The sequence below is a fragment of the Nannospalax galili genome, unplaced genomic scaffold (genome assembly GCF_000622305.1).
Source record: "Nannospalax galili isolate Female #2095 unplaced genomic scaffold, S.galili_v1.0 scaffold206, whole genome shotgun sequence".
NCBI lineage: Eukaryota > Metazoa > Chordata > Mammalia > Rodentia > Spalacidae > Nannospalax > Nannospalax galili.
Window position 1 is genome coordinate 9,177,061 of NW_008358101.1, and position 20,762 is coordinate 9,197,822.

The 20,762-nt window shown below is 39.1% G+C and overlaps 1 protein-coding gene across 3 annotated transcripts in view; it reads left to right on the plus strand.

Moving 5' to 3' along the window:
- Kcnq5 (potassium voltage-gated channel subfamily Q member 5) overlaps positions 1–20,762 on the plus strand; it is a 613,681-nt gene that overhangs the window by 541,412 nt on the left and 51,507 nt on the right. For all 3 annotated transcript variants that reach the window (XM_008856328.3, XM_017795162.2, XM_029557802.1), the window contains one exon: positions 2,598–2,818. In XM_008856328.3, the coding sequence (XP_008854550.1) occupies positions 2,598–2,818 (221 nt within the window). The remainder of the gene's footprint in view (positions 1–2,597; positions 2,819–20,762) is intronic.

Sequence of the window (20,762 nt, forward strand, 5' to 3'; positions counted from 1 at the left end):
TATTAATTTTTAGTGCTTTTAAAATGATATTGATATTTAGAGAATATTTTCTTACTTTTCATTAATTATAGAAGTGCTGTCAAAATGCTTCACAGAAGCAGATTTTAAAATATATTTTAAAAGAGAAATTCTTAAGTATTTTGTCATCATAAATAAACCATGGTAGATATGATACTGGTTGTTTCATTTTAGAGATATTCTTTCTTAGCAATTGTGATTTTTAAAATGAATAAAATAGAGGCTGGAGAGATGGCTCACCAGTTAAGAGCACTGGCTTCTCTTCCATAGGACTCAGGTTCAGTTCCCAGCACCCACAAGGTGGTTACAACCTTTCCTAACTTCAGTTCCAGGGTATCTGACGCCTTCTTCTGGCCTCTGTGGGCATTGCATGCATGAATATACTTATATGCAGGCAAAGTACTCGTACACATGAAATAAAAATAAATAAATAATAATTTTCAGGAAAAAAATAGGATGATATTACATTGTTTTATGATTTTTTTTTACCAGTTTCTTCATTTAGTTAAGATAAAAAAGAGAAGTAGAAGATCTTGGGTGTTGGAGAATATAGTGTGATAGTTTCTAAACTCCGCTTCCAGGGTAATTAGCATTAATTCCAGAAAAGTGAGAGACAAGATCAAGCACAGTAAGGAATCTTGACGTGAAGGCTCCGTCTGCTTAAGCCACTCATTAATCTAAGGTGCAGAAGTGAACATATGCTTCCTGGACTAGACCATCAGTAATTTAAATTATGATGCAAATGCACTGAAATAGAAAGAGAGAGATTGGAAATTTGATAATTAAAACTTTTAAAGAAAGTAGGCATTTGGGGCCTATCCCTTAGATAAATTTATTTAAGTAACTGAAAGATTTTTTATGACATGGAGAACCAAGCCTGAGTATAAAAATACGTAGTTTTAAGATGTTTTGTTGTTCTCGTTTAATGTAATCTAATCATTTAATCATAGATTTGTCAAGTACAGATAAACCTTTTGACTGATGGGATTGTTATACAGAACTCTTGAACTCACCTAACCTCACCACAAAACTGCCCAGCCTGTTCTTTGCATGTGCCTTCAACTGGTTGTGCTGAATGTGGCCATGTCTGCATTTTGGATGGGAAATGTCAGTTGCATGGTCAACTCCTTTAGTGCTAACCAGACTCTCAGACTACCATAGTTCATGATTCAATTTGTCTTCATGTAGACACACACCAAAAGTACCTTTTTAGAACAGATGTTAAGCAACTAGGCATGGAAAAATAAATGTTACTGTTTCTTCGTAGCTACAAAACACATATCCACTAAACACATTTGCTGTTGGCATGCTGCAGTTGGGGACAGTGGACTTTTCGGTAAGTGGAAAAGACCAGGCTTCCACTTCATCTCAAATAGTCCTTATCCATGAACACGCTGCCTTCATCCCCCACAGAGGCTGCAGCATGATTCACAATAGCTGTTCTAAGCGGCTCCCCCTCAGATCCATTGCCCCATTATTTCTTCAGGCCCTGCTGAGTCCTGGACCCCTCACACTGATAACAGTGGGTTGCCTTCTAATGACTAGCACAGCACTTTATAAAGAAACAATGGAACAAGCAAAATGGGCATGCAACAATTTCTACAGTTCATTTGATTCCTACAAATATCCTTTAGCTACATGGCTCTTGTAGCCTCACATTAGCGATGAGGAATCCACAACCCTTGTTTCCATGTTTCCTACCAGCTCCCCCAGCACATCACACAAGACACCCACGTTAGGACTAGGAAAGGGTGAAGATATATATTTTGGATTTTGTTGTTAATACATTGTTGGTCATCCCACAACAGCATCAGAGAACTGAATGTTTAAACAAATGTGATTTACCAGTAGCTGCCACAGCAAATCAATAACCTTTTTAACAGCAGGAAATTGTACTAGTCAACATTACACCTCTTTCCATTGATCAGTCCATTATATGCTGAGGCTGTACTACCTCGTGTGGTTTTTGTTTCACAAGAATGAGTATAAGCGTAGAAGAAATGTCCTGCTGTTCATGTGTTTAATATTTTGTATGCAGTGCTGTTAGTTGCTTTGATATTGCATGAATTTATGCATATCATAATTTTGCCTGGTATATAAAATGCATGCTGAATGTAGGTACATATGTAACTGTCATCCCTGTTTTCCTGTGGAGATGTTTAGGAATTACAAAGGGATAACTCCCAAACAAAAGATATCTTTTTTAAAACATCTCAAAAGTGGAGGGGGAAAATTAAAGTTACCCACCAGGTTTTAAAGTGAATTCCAAACCTGTTCTTGAATATCTTCAGTGTAATTAGGTACAAACTGCTGTACCTGGTCTCCTTTCTTTCTGCATAAATCCAAAAAGCATGGGTCTACCTGTAAGAATGAAACTAATCTCAAAGAATACAAACACAGTGATTAAATAAAGCTCAGTTTTTCAATAAGAAAAAGATCTATTTTGATGCTTCTACTTGCTGAGAACCTTATTTTGTCTGTTGCTATATATGACCTTTCACAGTTTCATCAGCTCATTTTCCCATGTGGAATGGAAGAAAATTTTTGAGATGGAATAATTATGGCTCTGTTCTCCACAGTCAGAAGCTAAGTTTTAAGGAACGAGTGCGCATGGCTAGCCCAAGGGGCCAGAGCATTAAGAGCAGACAAGCATCGGTGGGTGACAGGAGGTCCCCAAGCACCGACATCACTGCTGAGGGGAGCCCCACGAAGGTGCAAAAGAGCTGGAGCTTCAATGACCGAACCCGCTTCAGGCCTTCTCTGCGCCTCAAAAGTTCTCAGCCAAAGCCAGTGGTAGACGGTAAGCCTGGTTTTCCTTGACCATTTTTTAACTTGATAGGCTGTTGTGAGTGAGATTGTGAAGTGATTCTCCACGGACCACTGAAGATATAAGGAAACATCCCAGGCAAAGAAACTGTTTTATTGGAAACTTATTGTAAGTTGCTTTGAGAGGAGACTTTGGCAGGTAAATTTACATTCCAATTCCAAAGAAGTCAAGGGGCTGGGAAACTAGAAGAGTATTAGAGCTTATTATGTGCAAGACCCTGGGTTTCATCCCCAGAACCACAAAAGAGAAAAGAAAGAAATCAATAATTCTATTAATTCTCACTATAATATAATATATTTGTTTCAAGATTATCGTGACTTTGTTTTTGGTGTGTATGTCTGGCCAGCAAAGGCTCAAGGCACAACGACAAGTAGATACTTTGTGAAGATGTTGAAACAGTAAGAGGTGATAGCATCCTTCTAACCAACAAGGAAACCATCCATCCTCTTTCTCACATGATCCATCTACCACAAAATCAGAGACTATAACTTACTCTAGAGGAAGTGGAAGGTTCTTCTGAAGTCTTTCAATGATGGATGAAATTCACTTTCTGCTCCCAAGAGGTGTCAACCTATTTTCTTTATCATATTATGTAGCAGAAGTTTACTTGCCAACCTATTTTATTGAGTGACACATAATTTTCATGTTTACAGAATGCATTTTATTTTTTCATTTAAGGATTAGTCTCTGTTTCCTTTTAAGTTTGCCCCTGGGGATCCTTTATACTGGACAAAAGAACCAAAGTCAAATAGTATCTACCATTAGTACATACACACTGCAAAAGCTATCAGTCCTTCAGCTCTCATTCCCTAGAATAACCTGTGTTTTCCCAGGCCCTGAAAGCTCAGGGATGAGATGAACACTGAAGAGTCACAGTCAATGACCCCAGCTCCCTGCAGTGAATCCCTGGAACCTCAGCCTGCAGGCCCCTCCCAGCTTCCTCAGAGACCCTCAGGGATCTCTCTTCCACTCTCGATGGAGCAACACAAGTCTTTCCTTCACACTTCTTCATTCTCTACAGCTCTAGTGGTTTCATGTTCTCCAAATACACTCCTAGCTGCTGACCCGATGTGGCCCCTCCTGGCAGTGCAAAGGGCTCCCATCCCAGCTGCAGAACATGCAGAACGTACTGATCCTGCCCTGCCTTGCTTCCACCTGTTGTTCTGCTAACCTGGGAAATGCCTTCTTCCCCTCAGGGCAGAATATTAAGCCACTTGCAATATCCATGTCACTGGTGGCACAGGTTTTCAGAGTCCTCTAGTTTCCGTACTTTTCTCCCTAAGAATTTTGCAGAAAGCAGCTGAGTCTACAGTTACTGGTAACAGAGTTTTCTGTTGCACTTGAAATAGACTCACTAATTACAATGGGTGTATCCTGAGCTGGAGTGATGGTTCAGTGGTTAAGAGCACTGGCTGCTCTTCCAAAGGACTGAGGTTCAGTTCCCAGCACCCACATGGCTGCTAACAGCCATCCAACTCCAGTTTGAGGGGATCCATCACCCTCTGCCGGCCTCCATAGGCATTGAATGACAGGGGTGCACTTGTATTCAGGCCAAGACTCATACACATAAATTAAAAACAAATAAATAAATAGCCGGGTGTGGTGATGCACGCCTTTAATCCCAACATTCGGGAGGCAGAGGCAGTCAGATCTCTGTGAGATCAAGGCTAGCCTGGTCTACATAGCAAGTGCCAGGCCAGCTGGGACTATAGGGAGACATGTCTCAAAAAGACCAAATAAATAAATAAATAAATAAATAAATAAATAAATAAATAAACAAATAGGTACATCCTTTCTGCAAGGTAATTTAGCAAAGCACATCAAAGCCTCAGCATATGCCGAAGCCCACCCACCAGCTCTATCTCTAGAATACACTTGATACAAGAAACAGTATCAGACATTAGAAATTATTTTTAATGATATGAAAAGGTGATCATAAGCCAGATGTGATGCAGATCTGTATTCTGAACATTTAAGAAGCTGAGGCAGAAGGAACATGAGTTTAAGACTACTCTGGGCTACTCAGAAAGATCCTATCACACACACACACAAACACACACACACACACACACAAATCACGATTCCCATTTTTGCTGATATATAAATTTACAGGTTTGTGTTATAAATTATGTGCATAGACTTGTGTGCTCATGTGAAAATGTCTGGAAAAATAACAAAGCTCTGGCACTAGCCCCTATGCTGCAAGTAGTGAGATCATGGATATGTTGTTTCTTCGCTTTCTTCCTCTGTATTTCTCAATCTTTTTTTTTTTTTTTTTTGATACAGAGTCTCCCTGCAGCCCCAGCTGGCCTAGAACTTACTCTGTAACCAGTCTAGCCTTGATCTCACAAAGATCTGCCTGCCTCTGCCTCCCAAGTACTGGAATTAAAGGTATGTGCCCACCGTGCCCAGCCTGAATTTCTGTTGCTTTTATTATCTCCTTCTCTCACTTTATTTTAGTTTTGTCTTAGTCTTTTTTCTTGTACTGTCATAAAATACCCCAACAAGGCAACTTAATGAGAGAAGGCTTCTTTGGCTTACAACTGCAGAGGGATAGAGCCTATCATAGAAGGGCAGGCATATAAGAATGCGCATCACATTGTATTGGCCATCTGGAAGTCAAGCCAAGGAGGATTTTTTTTCTCTGTGTGTGTGTATGTTAAAAATATTAGCCCTACTGGGCATGGTGGTGAATGCCCTTAATTCCAGCACTTGGGAGGCAGGGGCAGATGGATCTCTGTGAGTTCAAGACCAGCCTGGTCTACGTAGTGAATTCCAGGTCAGCTAGGATGACAGGGAGACCCTGTCTCAAAAAGATTAAAATATATATATGCCCTTCAGCTGGGCATGGTGGCACATACCTTTAATCCCAGCACTCAGGAGGCAAAGGCAGGCAGATCTGTATGAGAGCAAGGTCAGCCTGTTCTACATAATGAGTTTCAGGCCAGCTGGCGCTACAGGAAGACCCTGTCTCATATATATATTAGCCTTCTTATGTACCGCCTCCTCTCACTTTCCCCGATTCTAAGAGCTCTTGAACTAGTTGGTACCAAATGTCCCTTTTGAGACTGATTCTTCACTGAATACAGACATAGATCTAATGAGGTCTAATAAGTGAAAAATTCAGTGTATATGAGTTCCTTGTGTTGTCATAACAAAGTGACGCAGGCTAGGTAGTTTAAACAACAAAAATTCGTTGTCTCAATATCTAGAACTACAAGTCTCACCCCAAAGTGTTGACTGGGGTGGTTTCTTCCAAGGGTGCTCTTCTTCATGATCTTCCTATCTCTGTACACATTTCCTCTTTGTATAAGAGCACAAAATAGGACTAGAGAGATGGCCCAGCAGTGAAGATCCCTGGCTGCTCTTGCAGAGGACCTGGGTTCAGTTCTCGGTACCCACATGGTGGCTAACAGTTCTCCAAAACCCCAGTTCCAGGGGATCTGATGCCCTCTTCTGGCCTCTGAGGGCTTTGCACAACATAGGGGTACTTACCTGCAGGCAATATGCTCATACACTTAAATTAAAATAAAATAGTAAATAAATTTTTTAAAAGAATAATAAACTATTTTAAAAAGAACACAAATCATATTGGAGTAGAGCCCATTTTAACCTAATTGCCTCTTTAAATACCCTGTCTCCAATACAGTGACATTTAGAGGTAATGAGGGTTGGGATTGCAACACATGAAATGGGAAAGGCAGACACAGTTCAGCTCCTGACAGAACTTCTGCTCATATCATAGGTTCCCTGGCAGGTTGAGGGGAATCTGTGCCCTCCACCCTGACCCTGGGTTCATACTGTAACCAATATGCAGCCATTACATATGATAGTGGACCTTTTTTCTGCCAATATGTGTTTCAAAAACACACATCTCCTTGCTGTGAGGTCCTTGTGGTTAGCTGAGCACATTTAAATATAAAAATCACAGAATCTGGATTCTGAACATTGAAAATGAAATCTAGTTCTACTGTTTGGCCAGAGGGAAAAGAGAATGTCAAAGACCTGCTAGAATTAGTTCTATCCATCATGACATTTTCTGTATCTCCAAAGGTGTCTCAGAAGTCAGATATTTAAAAAGATATCCTATACTTTACCAAGTCAAAAAGTTGAAATGTCTTCTGTCATCTACTTTCTAGATCATTTCGTACAAGAATGGTTCTGTTTACTTAGAAAGGAACTGCTTTTCCCTGGCTGAGGCCCATCTCAATTGATTCTGAGCTCCTCAAGTGATGAGAGGACTGATTGCAGCCCCGATGAAGTAGCTTTGAGGGCTCCCCACTGGCAGGAGATGGTAACTCCTGACTCCACATTTAATCCAGTAGCCAAGAGTCTTAACCTGATTTAGCTTAAGGTTGTATCTTGGAAAATTTGAAGTACTTTTTTAATAGGGGAAAAAACCTGAAGTAGCTATCAGGTAAATATGAACTTCATATTATATATATTTTTTGATTTTCAGTGCCTCTCCATGTTACGAGTATGTCTAAATTCACTTACCACCCAAAGAAGATAATATATAACAATACTAAAGTTGACTTCCAGTTTCTCTGGGCCTATTTGTTCCTTCACTCCTGGAGCACCTTTCTCTGTAAATGTTAATAGTTTATGGTAAATATGATATAATTCAAGGACTCATACAAAGGTTATTGAATATCCACGTTGTTTTTCTTTATATAGTTTTAGTAAGAGTAATATGTTACACTTATGAAGGGCACAATTGTCTTCTGATATCTCTAACTCATAGGTATAAAAAATGCAAACTAACAGGCAGAAACCAGAGCAAGAAAAGTTCAAATGGTGAAGGAAAAAGAGCGAGCTCTGACTGTAGTATTCCCGTAGCAGATATATTTTGACCATTGTAATATGAATGGTATTTTTTAATTTATTAAATCCTCTAATAACTGATAGAAATATTCTACTAGTGATTCATTAGTATTTAAGTCTCTGTATCATTTTAGAATTTAGGTAGAATAGAAATGATTTTTTTTATCATGAGTATGTAAGAATAATAATGATAAAGCCAACTTCTGTGTGACATGCTCTATTCTAAATGATCTATCTCTATAACCTAGTAGCTTTCCTGCTGGTACGATGAGGAACCTGAGAGTTAAAGTTAAGTAACTTGCCGAAGACCTAACAAGACAAATAAAGGAGTTACAGTGACTGCATGCCCCGGCACTCTGATTTCATAGTCTTCCTGTGTACACATTCTAAGATGTGCCCCAGGTGGTTCTATTAATTTCTCCTTGTGCATCTTTCATTTTTCTCCTCCTGCTCTTACCTGGCCCTTGCTTTTCCTTCCCATTGTCAATCTGTCCAGACTACACATGCTGACAAGGCATTTTACCTTGCTACTGTTCCATCCCATCTTTCTCGAAGTCCCAGCTGCCACACCTCTTAACAACATCATTTTCAAAGGATGCCAGAGCCAGAAGATTAAGCAAATTGGGGAATAGCCTTCCCTTGACCTTTTTCTGCTTTGATCAGGTATCTAGGAGGAAATTCAGGGTAACAGCTGTACTGTTTTATGTATATTTACCCAGGAAGTGAGGAAAATAATGGGGTCATCAGAGGCCTGTTTCAAGATGCAAAAAGTAGTGTTGGAAGATGGACAGTTCTTAACATAGGAGGAGCAAGTGCAAGATAGCAAAGAACCAAAGTCCACAAGAAGGAAATGAAGGAAGATGCAAGGATGACTTCAGATTTCTAGTGGCTAGCTTGTCGTCAAAGAGGGCTGTATTTGCCAGGTCACACTACACTTGAGAATGCCTTTCTGAACTGCACTTGAAAATGACAATAACCTTCATAAAGACAGACAAAGAGGGAGCCTGAGGCAGTACATGCTTAATAATTCGTTATTAACTAAATCCAGTGTTCTATAGTAATTAACATCTGATAGTTCTGGAAATGATAATGACTTTCAAAATACATCTCATGAATCTCACAAACATGAATCACCATGTATGTTTTAACATGTTTAGGATTGTTGCTGCTTAAGAGGAAGCTATTATTCCTGATGAACAATAGTCAAAGCTAATGCTGGCTGCTGGAGAAGGTATTTCCACCCTCAAAGATATTTAATGGGAAAGGTCGCCACAGTCTAGGCACAGGGGATATACAAGGTTCACTTGAGTGGAGTCTAGATAAACTGAAAATGGTGAATACTTTCCAAGTGTTGGATTCCCTGGAGTCCCTTTGTTCCTGGCACAATTGATGTCTCTTCTCACTTCTGTTCATGTTCCTTTCTCTTTTCAGCCAGTGTACTGTCAAGGCTGCATTTGGTTGTGGGCACAAATGAAGCAGATTAGAATACCTTAAACAATAATGCAGTTTATGATACCAAAATAAAGAAGTTCAGAAATAAGAAAGTTCATGATGAGCATGGGGAGTCTAGCTCCATTTCTCTCTAATTCTTGTACCTCTCTTTTTTTCTTTTTAATTTTTTAGTATTTTATTTATTACTTTTATTTTATGTCTGTAAGTGTATGTGAGTGCACCCGTGTCGTGCAATGCCGCGGAGGTCAGAAGCGGGCTTCAGATTCCCTGAAACTGGAGTTAAGTATGGCTCATAGCCGCCACGTGGGTGCTGGGAATCGAACCCGGGTCCTCAGCAAGAGCAGTCAGTGCTCTTAACCACTGAGCTAACTCTCCAGCCCCTAATTCTTGTACCTTTCTTAAAAATGTTTCACTATTGTGTAAATTTATTGTACAAAATGATGGGCTTCAAGCACTTGGGAGGCAGAGGCAGGAGGATCTTTGTGAGTTCGAGGCCAGCCTGGTCTATATAGCAAGTTCCAGGACAGCTGGGGCTACAGGGAGACCCTGTCTCAAAAAGACATTAAAAAAATAGTTCATTCAAGTACACCATGGAATTTATATAATTTATTTATACATTCCCTGCCCCCAACTGTTGCTAGTCCCTTTCCTTTCCCAAATAGTTCCCCTTCTATTTATGTATCTGTATTATTAAATCTGGTTATGTATGTGGGATAAAACATGTGTATGTACAGTTCAGAGTATTAGTTACAATAGCCATACTTTCATCATTGAATAAAGTGAGTTTATTACATATACAACAAGCAAAGGTAAAAGAATAAATTGAAAGCTGCAGATGATGATAATGCATCATCAAATCAGGAGTTTATAATGGCCCGCAGAAATAACTGGGGAAGTTGAGAGGGCTAGCTGGAATTTCCAATTGAGCTCCTCTCTATGGATGAACTTTTGACTTCTCTTTCCCACCACAGGCATTTTTATACAATGAGATCAACAATAGTCACCTCTACTGGAAATAGTTTAGCTTCTGGCATTTCTCAAGGTTGCAATGTTTTTTCACATCCTTAGCTACTTGATATTTTTCCTTCTCCATGTTGTAGAACCAGGACTAGCTTGACCCAGGACAGGAGGCTGTGGAAGCTACTTTGAGACACACATACTTGAGTCTAAAAAGGGGGGGTCTACCCTACTTCCAGAGCCAGCTTGTTAGTAAGCTTAAAGATCACATGACAGTTTACCAATGTGTTATCTATTACAGTCTGTTATATTTATTTTCTGCCAACTCCACTCCTCTGTCTTGTTCTGTCTTGCTCTCTTCATCCTCCATTTAGACCTTTCTTTCCTATATATAGTCTCTCTCTCCTCTGTCTCTCTCTGTCTCTGTCTCTGTCTCTCTCTCTCTCTCTCTCTCTCTCTCTCTCTCTCTCTCTCTCTCTACACACACACACACACACACATTCTTCACAGAATGCAAAAAAAAACCCAGATTTATATTTATGTGTAATATGTAGATCTTTTTCTGGTTCTGTGAAAAATGTTATTGGAATTTTCATGGGGATTTTATTCAGTTTTTAGATCACCTTCATTAATACAGCCATTTTCACATTATTAATCCTACTGATCCATGACATGGGAGGGTCTTTCTTCTTCTAAGGTCTTCTTCTATCCCTTTCTTCAGTGTTTTAGTATTATCATTGTAGAGAGGTTTCACATGCTTGGTTAGGTCATCCAAGGGCTGTTTCTTCTGTTTTGTTTTGTTTGTTGTGGGCTATTATGAATGTGCTTGTTATCCTGACTTGTTAATTGGCATGGTCTTTATTGGTGTGTGGAAGAGCTACTGATTTTTTTTCTAATGTTGGTTTTGTGTCCTGATTTTTTGTTGAAAGTATTTAAGAATTTTCTGGTGTAATTGTTAGCATACTTAAGTGTAGGACCCATTGTGGGCAGGTAAGGATAATTTCCCCTTTTCTTTCTCTTGCCTTAATCCTCTAGCTAAGACTTCAAACACTAAATTGAACAATGGAAAAGACTAATAGCCTCTTCTCATTCCTGCTTTTAAACGAAATGTTTTCAGCTTTTTACTCATTTAATACAATATTGGCTTCAAGGTTGTCATATAGAGTCTTTATTAAGTTGAGGTATACCCATTCTATTTTCTTCAAGAATTTTATCATTAAAGATGTTGATTTTTGTTAAAGACCTTTGCTACATCTATTCATATGATTATGTATTTTCTGTCCTTAAGTCCATGTGTACCCTATTGTATTTATTGACTTGAATTTGTTGAAACATCTTTGAATTCCTAGAATGAAGCCCACTTTCTCATTATGCATCTTTTTAAGTGTTGTTGAATTCACTTTGAAAGTATTTGGAGAATTTTTACATAAATAATTTTCTTTTTCTGTTGTGTCTTTTTCCATTTTGGTATCAGGGTTATACTGGCTTTATAAAATAAGTTTGGTAATTCCCTTTACTTTCTATTTTGTGGAATAGTTTGAGGAGTATTATTAGTATACTTCTCCACAGAAGCCAGAAGAGGGTGTGGGATTCCCCTGGAATTGGAGCTACAAAAGACTTTTAGCAGCCATGTGAGTGCTGGGAACTGAACCCAAGTCCTCTGGAAGAGGAGCCAGTATGTTTAACTGCCAAGAAAAAAGATGCAAAGGTACCGTGCAAAATGCCAGGACCTGTAAATCCTTTTGAGAGTAGCTTATTCTCTGCCCCTCTTCTTTAACCTATGCCTGGGTCCGTGGCTCATCAGTCTACTAAAACAGGTATGTGAAATATTGATTGACAATCACTGAGAGTACTGATAAAAGGGAACAATTTCTTTTTGGTCTTTTTGAGACAGTGTCTCCCTGTAGCCCCAACTGTCCTGGAACTCACTATGTTGACCAGGCTGGCCTTGAACTCACAGAGATCCGCCTGCCTCTGCCTCCCAAAGTGCTGGGACTAAAGGCATGTGCCACCGCAATTTTTCAGCGATGATTTTGATGACTATATACTGATCCCACACTCTGCTCTACCCCTAGTAGGATATTTTCCTCCAAGCAGTAGAAATCACAAACTATCAACATTTTTGTCTATTTTGTGCACATGGGCACTGATGGCATGCTGATCATTTCCACTAGCTTCACAATGCTATCTTCTTCCCTCGAGTTTGTCTCAGTCTCCCCAGTTGACATTTTTGGTGTTTCCACAAAATGCCAAGTACTGCACTGCATGTTACATTTTCCCTGATTTTCAGTGATAAAGGTCCAACTTCATGCAGACCTTGATTATACTACTCTACCATAGATGATACTGCCTGATACTATTGGACATTATTTAATAATAATTCTGCATTGTGATGATCAAAATAATGTTTTTAAGAAAGCATTCTAGTGTGGCTTCTACATAGTTTATTTGTACACATTCCCAGCCTGAGGTTCCCAACCAGCATTAGATACATTCTGTAAGCTCTGTGTATAACAGATCATGAAGGTTTACAATTTGGTGATAGTTACTGGATCTAAATTCTGCAAATTTCCTCTCCATATTTCATTCTATTATATATTCAAGTAAACATTGTCCTAACTGTGAAAAGGACCATAAGAACATTCTGAAGGATTCTGAAACACACTTACACGCTTTCAGTTCTTCACTGTTTTTAGTGAAAACTACTGTCTGAACAGATTGTCCCAGTTTTGTTCCATGGGTGTATCAGATTCTCCAGTTGCCCTAGTTCTTTATTTGGTCAGTCAACTGTTCCTTTATTCAAAGACATGCCCTGTTCCTCTTTTCTGTGTCTCATACTGTTCTTGCCTCCTGAGATCTGGTTCAGTGTTTCTGGTTACAGACTCCAGTGACAGCATTCTATTTCTGAGAAGGCTTGTGTCCTGTCAGTTTGACTGCTGTAACAAATATCATGACTGAATAGCTTATAAACAGTAAATATTTGTTTCTAACTGTTCTGGGAACTAAAAGTCTGTCTTCCATGCTGGAAGATCCCTTTCCTGATAAGGGCTGCTTCTACATGATAGAAAGGTAAGGACTGGGTCTGTTTGATAAGGATCTCAATCCCATTCATGAGAACTCGTCCCTATTGGGTTATTTACCTCCCGAAGACTTCACCTTCTAATACCATCACCTTGAGAACACAAATATTCATAGATCATGGCAGGTCATTTCTTCTGTTGCTTTTATGAAACAGATTCTTGTACGTCTTAATTACAGGAGAAATGTTTCTCAACTTTAATTGAAGTTCTGCCTAGGTTTCTACTCCAATCCCAGTTCTCTGCATATTATTAAACATGATTTCTGTCACATAGCTCTAGGTTCTGCCTCAATGTTTGTTGCCCTCCTGTGGTGATAGAGGAAATTATTCCCACTGGCCTAAAAAATGGCTCCTTACATGAGCAGTGAATAGATTCTGTCTCTTTCCTTTGAGAAGTGCCTAAGTTGTCAAATGACCTTTTGGTATAACCTTAATTCTACCTTGAATTTTCTTTTTTTACTTTTACAAGAACTTTATTGAGAATTTCATACATGCATATAAGGTGTTTTGTTCAAATCCATGCCCACTCCCTCCCCTCCAACATTCCCCCCTCTGAAGAGGTACGCCTAAAATCTTTTAAGGATTAAATACAAGCTCCCAAATATTTTTGACATTTTTGGCCTTTGAACAGAGTATGTTGCTAACAGGCCCAAGGACATTTTGACTTTTCACCAAGAAACTGGCTATATTTCTTTGGGGTCTTTTTACCCTAACTGCCTAGACAATTCCTACTTACTATTCTTATCACAGCATCGTCTGAAGGGGTTACCGAAATTGCCAATAGGGACGACGCTGGCTTCTTCTATGCTGAAGAGAGACACAGGGTGAGGCAATTGGAGTACCACTTCAGTGGGTCCATTTAAAAGACTCCCAAATTGCATAACTCTTGTCTCTAAGGGGAAAAGAAAGTCTTTGAATCATGAATAGAAGATGTGAAGGAGAAGTAAAGGCAAGAGTAATTAACATTACAAGTTCTAGACAGGGAACTAGAAAAAAGTCAGAAAAGGGTAATTTTTCAAATGTTCATGTGAGAGTCCATTGGAGTTTCTTGACAAGGGCTTCCGAAAGCATCCCTCTATTGGGTTTTTCCTCATTTTTCTTTTGTCTTCCGAGGCTGGACTAGTTGGCTGGGAAGAGTGGCTGGATTCTCAGGTGACGGTCCAGTGACCCTTCATGGCACTCCTTTAATGAATGAGCACAACCATCACCAAGTCCAGTTGTGAAGATGTTTAGCGATCAGGCTCAGCAGAAGTCATGATAATGGTAGTTATTTCATGTAGAAGGGACTGCTGTATAGCATCATCTTATTAAAAGGATCTGGAATTTAAAAGGATTTGGTGCTAGGAGCCATATATGAGGGAGAACATACTTCTTTTTTTTTCTGAGTCTGTGTTACTTCACTTAGTATAACAGTTTCTAGATCCATCAATTTACCTGCAAATTTCATTATTTCATCTTTCTTTACTGCTGAATAGAACTCCATTGTGTAAATATACCACATTTTTGTTAACCTCTCATCAGCTGAGGGGCACTTAGGCTGCTTCCATCTCTTAGCTATTCTGAAAAGAGCAGCAACAAACATGGATGTACAAGTGCCTCTACAATAGGATGAGTCCTCTGGGTATATGCCAAGGAGTGGTATGATTGGGTCATATGGTAGGTTCATTTTTAGTTTTTTAAGAGTTCTCCACACTGGTTTCCGTAGAGGCTGCATGAGTTTGCAATCCCACCAGCAGTGAATAAGCATTCCCTTTCTCCACATCCTCACCAGCATTTGGTATCATTTGTTCTCTTGTTCCTAGTCAGTCTGGTTGGATAAAGGTGATAGTTTTAATTTGCATTTCCCTAATTACTAATGACGTTGAGCACTTTTTGAAATATTTCTTAGCCATCTTTATTTCTTCATTTGGGAACTATCTATTTAGATCTTTAGCCCATCTTTTAATTGGGTCATTTGGTTTCTCGATTCTTTGTTTTTCGAGTTCTTTATATATTCTGGATGTTAAACCTTTGTTAGATGTGTCACTGGTGAAGATTTTTTCCCCATTCTGTGAGTTTTCTCTTCACTTTTTTGTTTCTTTTTCTGTACAGAAGCTTTTTAGTTTAATGATGACCCAATTATTGATTGCTGACCTTAATTCCTGAGCAACTTCTGTCTGATTTAGAAAATCCTTTCCTACACCTATATCCTGTAAGTTACTTCCACTATTTTCTTCTGATAGTTTCAGGGTTTCCAGTTTCACATTGAGGTCTTTGATCCATTTGGAGTTGACTTTTCTGCAAGGCAAAAGATAAGGGTCTAGTTTCATTCTTCTACAGGTGGAGATCCAGTTTTGCCAGCACCATTTGTTGAAGTTGCTCTCTTTCCTCTATTGTGTGCTCTTGGCACCTTTGTCAAATATCAGGTGGCTGAAATTGCATGTACTCAGGTTTGGATCTTCAGTGATGTTTCATTGATCTTTGTGTCTGTTTTTGTGCCAGTACAATGCTGTTTTTGTGACTATGGCTCTGTAGAATACTTTGAGATCTGGTATAGTAATCCCCTCAGTGTTGCTCATTGTGCTCAGGGTTGCTTTGGCTATCCGGAGTCTTTTGTGCCTCCCTATGAGTTTAAGGATGCATTTTTCTAAATCTGTGAAGTAGTATGTCATGGGGATTTTGATTGGGATTGCATTGAATCCTTATATACAGCTTATGGTAGGATGGTCATTTTAACAATATTATTTCTTCCAATCCATGAACATGGGAGGTCCTTCCATTTCCTGGTGTCTTCCTCAATCTCTTTAATGATTTAAAATTTTCATTGTAGAGATCTTTGGTGTCTTTGGTCAGATTTATTCCAAGATATTTTAATTTTTTTGCAGCAATTGTGAATGAGAGCATTTCCCAGTATTCTTTCTCCAAATGTGTGTATTGGTATATAAAAAAGCTACTGGTTTTTGTAGATTGATTTTATAACCTACTACTATACCAAAAGTGTTGATCCGTTCTAGGAGTTTTCTGGTGGAACTTTTTGGATCTCTTAGGTATAGTATCATATCATCTGGAAAAAAAATGATAGTTTGACCTCTTCTTTTCCAATTAGTACTCTTTAATTTCCTTCTCTTGTCTTATAGCTCTAGCAAGAGTTTCTAGAACTATGTTAAAAAGGAGTGGAGATAGTGGACATCCTTGTCTGGTTCCTGATTTTAATGGGAATGCTTCCAGTTTTTCTCCATTTAGAATGATGTTGGCTGTGGGTTTATTATATATGACTTTAATTATGTTGAGGTATGTTCCCTCCAGTCCAATTCCCTCTAGGACTTTGAACATAAATGCATGCTGAATTTTGTCAAAAGCCTTTTCTGCATCTATTGAGATGACAATGTGTTTTTTTGAGTCCATTTATATTAATGACATTTATTGAGTTGCATATATTGAACCATCCCTGTATCTCTGTAGTAAAGCCTACTTGATCATGGTGAATGATCTTTTGATGTGTGTCTGTATGTGGTTTGCAAGTATTTTGTTGAGAATTTTTACATCTATGTTCATTAAGGATGCTTGTCTGTAGTTTTCTTTTTTGGTTGTGTCTTTCCCCAATTTGTGTATTAGAGTGATTCTGGCTTCATAGAAGGAATTTGGGAGTTCTCCCTCTGTTTCTATCATTTTGAATAATTTACGTAGTATTGGTTGGAGGTCTTCATTAAATGCCTGGTAGAATTCTGCTGTAAATCCATCTGGGCCTGGGCTTTTTCCAGTTGGGAGTATTTGTATGACTGTTTCAATTTCCTTATATGTTATGGATGTTTAATCTCATCTTGGTTTAACTTTGGAGGTTTCCATGATTTCAGATATCCATTCATTTCTTTTAGACTTTCAGATTTAGTAGCGTGTAGTTTTTAAAATATTCCCTTATAATGGTCTGGATCTTTTGGGTGTCTGTTGTGATGTTTCCCCTTTCATCTCTGATTTTGTTGATTTGGATTTGCTCTTTCTTTCTTTTGGTTAACTGTACTAAGGATCTGTCTATCTTGTGTAGCTTTTCAAAGCACCAGCTCTTAGATTCATTGATTCTTTTGTATTGTTTTCTTTCTTTATAGCTCATTAATTTCTGCTTTGATTTTTGTTATTTCTTCTCTTCTGCTGGGTTTGGATTTCATTTGTTCTTGCCTTTCAGTGCCTTGAGTTAGTGTTAAGTCATTTATTTGGGTTCTTTCTAATTTTTTAATGTAGGCACTTAGAGCTATTAACTTCCCTCTTAGGGCTGCTTTAATGTGTCCCAGGGGTTGTGTTGTGTTGTATTTTCATTTTTGTTGAATTCCAGGAATTCTTTTATTTCATTCTTGATTTCTCTTTGGACCCGCTCATTGTTCAGGAGTATGCTGTTCAATCTCCATGAGTTTGTGTAGTGACTAGGGCTTCGTCCCATGTTGATTTTGAGCTTTATTGTTTTGTGGTCCTATAGAATGCATGAAATTATTTCAACATTTTTTTATTTGTTTTGTGGCCCAATATGTGGTCAGTTTTTGGAAAAATTTCATGAAGTGCTGAGTAGAAAGTGTATTCTTTGGTGTTTGGGTGGAATAATCAAAAGATGTCTGTTAGGTCCATTTGATGTATGGTATCATTTAATTCAGACATCTCTCTGTTTATTCTTTGTCCAGTTGACCTGTCTAATGGGATATTGAAGTCCCCTACTATTACTGAGTTGGGGTTAATCTGTGTCTTAAAGTCCTTTAAGTGCTGTTTTTATGAATTTGGGTGCACCAGAATTTGGTGCATATGTGTTAAGTATTGTAATATCTTCTTGGTTGACTGTTCCTTTGATCAGAATGAAGTGACCCTTCTTATCTCTTCTGATTAGTTTTACTTCGAAGTCTATTTTGTCAGATATTAGAATTGCAACCCCTGCATGTTTCTTAGTGCCATTTTCTTGGCATATTCTTTTCCATCCTTTTACTTTAAGGTAGTACCTGCCCTTAAGGGTGAGATGGGTTTCTTACAGACAGCAAAGAGTTGGATTTTGTTTCTTAATCCATTTGCTTAGCCTGTGTCTTTTGACTGGGGAGTTCAGTCCATTGTTATTTAAGGTTATTATTGAAAGGTGTGTGTTGGTTGCCATCATTTTGATTGCTGTTTGTGTTCTCTGTATAATTTTGTGTTTCCTAGATTATATCTTTGTTTATTTTCTTTCATTGCACCTAGAGTATAGTTGTTTCTCTCTCTGCTCTCTGTATTGCTTCAAGTATTCTTTGAAGGGCTGGTTTTGTGGACAGGTATTCTTTCAGGGTGTTGGTGTCGTGGAAGATTTTTCTTCCCCCCTCAACTATAATAGACAATTCTGCTGCATATAGTATTCTGGGCTGACATCTATTGTCATGTAAAACTGGAAATACCTTGGTCCAGGCTCTTCTGGCTTTTATAGTTTGCATTGATAAGTCAGCTGTAATTCTGATGGGCTTTCCTTTGTATGTGACTTGTTTTTCTTTTGCTGCTTTCAGTATTCTCTCTTTGTTCTTTACATCTAGTGTTTTTACTATGATATATCGTGGGGAGATTCTTTTCTGATCCTTTCTATTTGGTGTTCTGTGTACTTCCTGTATTTGTATGGAGATGTCTTTCCTTAATTTTGGGAAATTCTCTTCCACAATCCTATTTAAGATCTGGTCAACACCATTAACCTGAAATTCTTCTCCTTCCCCTGTTCCTATGATCTGTAGATTTGGTCTTTTCATGGTATCCCACATCTCTTGCATATTCCATTCCTGTGTTTTTTCAAATTTTCCATACTCTTTGCTTGAGTGGTCTAGTTCTTCAACTTTATCCTCCAGTGATGATGTTCTGTTTTACATTTCATTCATTCTAGAGGTGAGGCTTTCCCCTGGTGTTTCAAGTTGGCTTATTGAGTTTTGCACTTCCTTCTTCATTTCTGCCTGAATTTTCTTCAATGTTTCTGTCTTTTGTGCATTCATTCAGAATGTCCCTATCTTCTTTTAGCTCTTTGATTTCTTTGTTCCTGTGTTCTTTAAATTCGTTGAATTCCTTGATCCTGTTTATGATGTTCTTTTAAATTCAGTGTCCTGGGTTATCTCTAGGGGGTTGTCCCTGTAGAACTCTTTTACAGGACTGGTGGAGTTTTGTGGGGACGTAATGTTTTGGCTTTCCATTTTATTATTCTTTTGTTGCGGTTTTGGCACATGAGTTTCCTTTGTTGTTTATGATTCTGATATGAGAATTAAGGTGAAGTATGCCTCCTATTTATTATCGTGGTGCCTAGATCCTTTCTTTACTGGTTATGTAAAGCTGGTTGGTACGGATTCTCTCAGGTTTATTTTGGAGGGAACTGATGGCTTCAGATCAGCTTTTCAGGAGTACCCACAGAAGCCCAATTCATTTTCCAGTCAGGTGCACTCAGGCTTCCTTCACCACATGGAGGCAGGATCCCGGGGCTCTCAGGCAGTCCAGTGCATTGTCAACCCTATACCAGAGGGGGGCCAGAACCGGGCACTCTCTGGCAGTCTGCTGAGATCCCAGCCATTACCCGGTTGGAGGTCTGAACCCACCCTCTTGGCTGTATGCTAGGATCTCAGCCTTAGCCTACCAAAGCCAGATCTGCCCTGGAGCTTTGGGAGGAGCCTCCCAAAACCCCAGGTAGGGGATGGTATGGTACAATTAGGGGAAGCTCAGTACTACATGGAGGCAGAATCCAGGACTGTCAGGCAGTCCCCTGGGTTCTCAGGCCCTCTGGAAGTTGGAGGCCAGAGGGAGGCCAGAACCCAGCACTCTCCAGCGGTCTGGTGAACTCGGAGCCACTACCCTGATGGAAGTCCAACCCAGCCTCTCATGCTGTCTCTACCTTGACTTTTATAGACCTCAATTTTATTGAGAAACCCAAATTTGAAAACTGTAACTGTATTTTGAGTCACCTGCAAAATATATGTGTACATATGGCCATAGATACTTCAAAATGAGTCAGAATGCTGCATTCGTTATCTATTGTTACAGAGCAAATCCCCCCTAACTTAATACTTTAAAACATGCATACTCATAAAACTCACCTTTTCTGTGTTTGGGAATCCAGGAGCAGCTTAGTTGTTTGCTGTGGCTCACACTCTAACAATACTGCAGTCGAGCTCTTAGTGGGTGATGCAGTCATTTCTAGTCTGAACTAAAGAGGCTCCAACTACAAGCTCACTCTAGCATGTGCCACACCAGCCACTCCAAGGGCTGTCAGAATGTCTGTATGACATACAGCTGGCTTCTCCCAGAGAGAGCAGAGACAATACTCAAGATAGAAGCCGATGTCTTTTATAACGAAGCTCAGAAGTGATGTGGCCCCGTCTCTTCCATGTTCGAGTGATAAGAACCATACAAGGGGGCAAGCGCCAGGAGGTGGGTAAGTTGCCAAACATTAAAGGCTGGTTAAAAACATATTCCTTGAAAGACATTTTACCTCAAGCCACAGATCTCCACAATTTCCTTTTGTCTTGCCAAGAAACTTAAACTCTAATTCTCCATCCTTTTGAAACATGTTCCATTACGTACTTGTCTGTGAAAGTATGTGGGGTTGTGACATTTGGTCTAATCATTTCATGCCTTGTGATAGCCTTTCTAATATATATA